We start from the raw sequence: 6747 nt of genomic DNA, 5'->3' as shown, positions 1-6747 counted from the left end.
TATGATAGTTGTTATTACTCATTACACAACTTGAAGTAATGAAGATCAGATCACATACGGAACTGGAATTAGTATAATCACGACACCAACAGAGTGAATAAATTAAGTTAATTCAAAAATAAAAAACAACATTTTATGTAAATGTAGCATTGCGTCAGATTTATTCTTCTGTCAAATCAAATGAACTATTTTAAAACAATAATCGTGACTTGCAACATATTGCAACATGCCTCAGTTTATAAGAATTGCCCATATAAATCAGAGTAACCACGATAATTTTTATCACACATTGGAACGAAGGTAAGTGAACCGATTTCCCTGAAAATATGATAATCTTTATGCATTTACTAGTATTAAATATCGCCTCATGAGAGCGACTTTCAACAATTGAGACAATTTTAATATTCAGTTAACCTTGCATAGTGTCCTCCAATCATGGCAAGAATGTATCTAATCTTCCTCAGCGTGTATTTGGCCGCTCTGTTTGGGTATACCAGTGCCAACACGCAGGTAAGTAAGACTCTCTTAGGAACTAAATCATGATTTTCCCCACCCCCTTTTTAATGATTAAAAACAAATGCATGGTGTATTTTTAAAGCTATAAGCCCTATCTAATCCCTAAATGTACTAAACGAGCGTCGGCCAAAAATAATTTCTTAATAGAATAGCACACAATGCATGATGCAGACTACAAATTTATTTTTAAAAACCCCATTCCTTCAACAGTCATACAGGAATGGAACTCTTTACCTTAGAAGACAAGGCAATCTGAACTTTTATCAAAATTTATGAAATGCATCAGTAACGTTTAATCAAAATCATATTTTGAAGTCACTCAAGTCTCTTTGAATATATTTTTGATAAGGAAACAAAAGGTTTGAAACACTTCTTTTCAATAGCTGGAGTGATGTCAACTTTTCCGTTAACATAAAGTTAGGAATTCTCTCACCACTTATCAAATCAATTTCGCCCTATAACTTAGACTTCGGAACTGATCAAATGGTGCATTAGAAATGAAGTATTGTTAAGTCATGCCACCAAGCGTGATATGCGCATGCTAATCTGGTGCATCAAAATTAGTACCGTATAATTTTTTCATTATGACCACTGGGTCGAGACCTCTGCTGGTGGACTGTTAGTCCCGGAGGGTCTCTACAGCCCAGTAGCTAAGTATTTCGTTACTAGCTTGAAAATACGGATGTATATTTAATTGCTGTGATAAAATTTAGAAATTCGTTCCAAAATAAAGGATTATCTCCCTCATGCATAGCTCTTATCCTTAGACGAATTTGACTCCACTTTTTGGCACTCTGTTTTCCCTTAAAATAGCTCTAGCAAGTTCATCGTTATTTCAGATTTCAAACATTTCGTATTAGCATCGTTTGAGCATCACTGAAGAGACATCTGGTGCACATCTGGTGCATCAAAATTGGTACCGTATAAGTTTTACATGCATATACTTGATAAATACAAGTAAAATACTGGATCTTTGTGTTCTGAGGTTGAACGGAGTAGCCCTATCACAAGGACGCCGTCTCTGTTCCTCACATTTATACTTCCGTATGTGTCTCTAACATTCCTTAACATATTTATTATATCTTAATTAAAAATCTGCACTACTGACATTATAGGATTAAACATTCTTTTTGAAGAATTTATCGATGTGTAAACTCCGGACATTTTACTCACAAACTGAATAAAAGTGCGAAGCACTTTTATGTTAAGTTTGTGAGTAAAATGTCTGGAGTTTACACATCGATAAATTCTTCAAAAAGAATGTTTGATTCTTATCATTCCAATTCATTCACTTTATTAACAATTGCAAAAATTTGAATAGTTTCCCCACACTATGTTATTTGTTTTCAGGCGTGTATGAATACATCACGTTTTCGGATTTATTGATGTATAAACTCTTGTTCAGCTTTATTTTTGTCCAATCAAAACAATTGTAATAAATAACATTGGAATTATTGACTTTTAATTCAAACTCAAAACCAATACAAAACACTCTTTGAAACACCTGTAATTTAACAATGCATATCCAACCTCACTTTTACGTTTTTGCATAATATATTTTTTTTCTTGTAAATAATGTATACATATACTTGACGTTTGGTCACTCATATCTTACAGTCCGATTGGTCACCTATCCAAATCTATCTCCCCTGTAAACAATCTGCAGTATCCATCATCACCTCCACCTATTCTCGATCAGTTGGTTGATTGAATTTCTCACTTATATAGAGACGTCACCAATACCCCTGAAGGGCTTCAAATGTAGGCCTATGCTCGGCGCTTACGGTCATTGAACAGTGAGGGTTCTTTACCATGCCACACCTACTGTGACACGGGACATCCGTTGTTAAAGTCATCTCCGAGGACCCGTGACATTTACACCTGATGACGAGGGTTTGGCGAGGAAACTGTCACTACCTGTTTTAATGACTTAAGCATCCTATTATTATCTTATCGCCTCTCATTTAGCCGATGCCAATTTTCCTCTGTTTAATTGTTGCATTTTCCTTTCAACACCATATTTTGTTATGATACAGATATGGAAAATTGCAAAAACAAAACTTGGTTCTACGAAGTGGAGATTGGTAAACGACTGGAGAGGAGATAGCGATTACGAGAACCAGTGGAAGTGCAATCTTTTCGTTTATGACGTGCTTCTGGAAGCCAACGCCAAAGTACCAAACAGAAGGTAGATAATGATTTCTAGCGCAAAACTGTCTTTATATTCGAAATCAAGTTGTTTTGTGCTATATTGTGTGTACTTATTTGCCAGTGGCATGTATAACCATATCTATGGAGTATTGTCTGTGTTTTTGACATCTCTGGAAAGTTTATAGCTAATATATATTTCAGTTTATAGCTATATATATATATATATATATATATATATATATATATATATATATATATATATATATATAATCCAAAAAGAAAGAGCTGATATCACAAAGTCAAACTAATTCAATAAAAAAGCAGGAAAATATACAGATCCAAAATATATTTAAATCACTACCGCTTTCTGGATTTTAACATCCACCCTCAGGTGAATACAAATAATATATACAGAAGTCTACTACGTTCAGAAATATGCAGTCGATCGTTTACCTATACATCTAGGAATTAGGTCATTGTGACGTCATGACAATGTCGAAACTAGCTAGGCCCACAGAAAAGGTGAGATGGTAGGAATATGCTGTATACTAAATCTATTGTGAAAATAATTCCAATCAGTTAGTTGATGTTGACGAATTATACCAATGAAACACCTTTGAATACAAAGTCCAAGAAAAGTACACACTGGGAAGAGGGTACTTGTCTGTCCATCACCATGTATCGATCTTGGAATACAGACGATTGATTTATATCAAATGACATATATTATTCAGTCCTTTATGAATTTGTTTTCAACATATATTGATTAATTTTTATGATTATAAAATTAAGAATTATTAGTTGTTCACTTTACTATTGTCCTAGCAAAACACAAGTGAGATCTATGTGTATCGATTTTCTCATAATCAATCATTACGTATAAAGATCTGTCGCAGAATAATGACCGCGGCATTCCTTTGATCTTATCTCTGTAAATTACATGTGCCCTATTCCATAGTTTTGTGAATATCTATATATATTTCTTGCAATGATCGGTAAAAATATTTAACTTTCATTTCAAATCGAATACAGCTAACGTCGCTATGTTTCTAAATGTAAGCTACTAAAGATTTGAAATTAAAGCGCTATTTAAAGCTTTCCTAAACGTCTTCGTGTTTTTATGGAAGACGTTCAATAAAGCTTAAGCGCTTTCATTTCAAATATTCGTGTTTCTGATGATTTCAGCTTCTCCATCGTCAATTTCCCATATTTATGTAACAATGTTCCATAATCACCTGCATATGGTGTTTATATCTCTCAACCGATTCGATACGCAAGAGCTTGTTCTGCGTATAGTCAGTTCTTAAATCGAGGCAAGCTACTGACAAACAAATTGATGGTACAGGGGTTTCAACAGTCTCGATTGAAGTCAGCATTTCACAAATTATATGGTCGTTATAACGTTCTAGTTCGTCAATACAACCTATCATTCGGTCAAATGCTGTCTGATATATTTCATACTGATTGTTAGGCCGTTCTTGATACACTGATTTTGACTACGAATAACTCCGTTTACCCGATAAGGATATAGGGCTCACAGAGGTTGTGACCGGTTGAAAGGGGATGCTTACTCATCCTAGGCACCTGATCCCACCTCAGGGGTCCGTCTTTGTCCGACTATCTATTTTATATTGTTTATAGGAATTATGAGATTGATCACTGTTCGTTATCTTCGCCTTTCATCAGCCCGTGGTGATCCGGGTTAGAGTAGGTCGTGAGTACTCTTTCTTGTCATACAACAGGTGTGGCACATTAAAAATCCCTTCTTGCCCAAACGTCGTAAGCGCCGAGCATAGGCCTACATTTTACAGCCTTTCACCGGTAATGGTGACGTCTCCATATCATGTGAATTATTCCCAATATCATTTAAAGGGTGGTTACATTCAACTTACCCTGGTATTCTTAACAAAAATGGTCATTTTTGCGAATGTGGGTCCTCACCACCACCATCCACCTTTGGACGGAAACGGTATAAACTCGCGTACACGCACACAAAGGGAAAGAGAGAGATACAAAATAGTTTTAATATTTTATTCTTCAGATTTTGGGGACACTATCCCATTGGTGCCAACGAATGGGCTAACCCTCAGTCTCGGTATGTCGAAAAGACTGGGTGCTATAAAACAGTGTCGGACAAAGACAAACGGAAAGGTGACGTCATAGCATTTCAAAGACGTGGTACTAGTGGACACATGGGGATAATTTCTACTAATGGCTTTTACATCAGTGCTGGCAAAGACAAGGTTACAGAGACGTCCATCAAGGGATTTCTCCAAAGAAACACAATAGTACAGATGACCATCTGGAGATATACTTGTTAAATATCTTCCTTTATCTACGTCATTTGGCGTCTTTAAAAAACAATAAACAACTTATAAGAATACATATATTTTTGTTGGATAATTTCATGGACATCTTTTCTGCGAAATGTAATAGATGTATATGAAAGGCGAAAATAACGAACAGTGATCAATCTCACAACTCACATATGCAATACAGAATAGAGTTGGGCAAGCACGGACCCTGGATATACCAGAGGTGGGATCAGATGCCTAGGAAAAGCAAGCATCCCCTGTCGACTGGTCACATCCACCATGAGCCCTATATATTGATCAAGTATCCGTAGTCAAAATCAGGGTGCTAAGAACGGCCTTAATATGTCTTTCAAAATAATGCAAGCACTCGGACCCTTCACAAGAAGCTCTTATAAAAGTGGAATAAATTACATTCGTCATATTTACTATCAAAATTGTTTAAACTTACAGTATATCCAAAATTGATTAACATTATTCATGATTGGGGGGGGGGGGGTCTGGCTACTTTATCAATAAGAAAATGATGTATACATATACACATGCGTAAACAAATATTATCAAATAAACATAAATAAGATTATTTTCTTAGTAATCAGTTAGTTATCAGATTTCATACAAATTTCCCACACTTATTAAAAAAAACTTGATTAAGTTAAACAGTATTTATTTCAAGAATAGACAAAATACGATAATTTCACAGTGAAGTGTAACAGGTCTGATAATTAACCGCATTTGTTTTAACAAAATTATTTGATTAATTTTAATTTTCTGTAAAGATTTAAGAATGCATAAATCAGAACGAACTTTTAGTTATTTGTAAACATTTAAGATTAATTATTCTGTCGAAGATTATGCCAGACGATGGGCTAAATATGAAAGAGAAGAACTTGATACATTGTCAGAATGGGTTAAAAGCATAAGAGGGATATTAAAATCCCGCATTAGACACATGAAAACAAAAGTACGTACCATCTATCCTTCTGTGTTTAGTAAACCAGAAGTGATAAAAGAATTAGATAGGTTACATGAGGAATATGTTTTGGTCCCAGCTGACAAAGCTAGTAACAACATTGTCTTTGTTTGTAAGGCTCATTATTACAACTGTATTTTAAACGAACATGGCATTAATTCCACTTTTGGTAATCATACTTATACTCCAACTGCCCTTTCAAAAGATGAAATTCTTCAAAACCATGCTTCAGTTTTAATAATTCTATGGTCGTTATAACGATCTAGTTCGTCAATACAACCTCACATTAAGTCAAATGCTGCCTGACGTGTTTCATACCGATTGTTAAGCCGTTCTTGGCACACTGATTTGACTGCGGATAACTCCGTTTACCTGATCAGGATATGGGTTCACGGCGGGTGTGACCGGTCAACAGGGGATGCTTACTCCTCCTAGGCACCTGATCCCACCTCTGGTGTGTCCAGGGGTCCGTGGTTGCCCAACTATCTATTTTGTATTGCTTGTAGGAGTTATGAGATTGATCACTGTTCGTTATCTTCACCTTATATTCCAGTCAATGGGTCGAATGAATATGAGTTACCGTACCTATACTGGATTCCTAAACTACATAAAAACCCTTACAAACAAAGATACATTGCTGGATCCAGTAAGTGCTCTACCAAGCCCCTATCTTTGCTCCTCACGAAAATGTTAACAGTTGTGAAGGAGAAACTAAAAACTTACTGTGCGACTACATATGCCAGAAGTGGTGTTAATCAAATGTGGATTCTAAAAAATTCTAAAGAACTTTTAGTA

At 35.4% G+C, this 6747-nt stretch overlaps 1 protein-coding gene across 1 annotated transcript; it reads left to right on the top strand.

Moving 5' to 3' along the window:
• The first annotated feature begins 279 nt into the window (after window positions 1-279).
• On the top strand, window positions 280-5056 carry LOC125656794 (uncharacterized). The gene is made up of 4 exons (XM_056143023.1): window positions 280-300; window positions 410-510; window positions 2553-2704; window positions 4709-5056. Exons 2-4 carry the CDS (start codon window positions 436-438, stop codon window positions 4986-4988), a joined length of 507 nt encoding a protein of 168 aa, XP_055998998.1. The 5' UTR covers window positions 280-300; window positions 410-435; the 3' UTR covers window positions 4989-5056.
• Window positions 5057-6747: the final 1691 nt, after the last annotated feature.

Source organism: Ostrea edulis, chromosome 7 (genome assembly GCF_947568905.1).
Source record: "Ostrea edulis chromosome 7, xbOstEdul1.1, whole genome shotgun sequence".
Lineage (NCBI taxonomy): Eukaryota > Metazoa > Mollusca > Bivalvia > Ostreida > Ostreidae > Ostrea > Ostrea edulis.
This window is presented reverse-complemented; position numbering and strand designations above follow the sequence as displayed.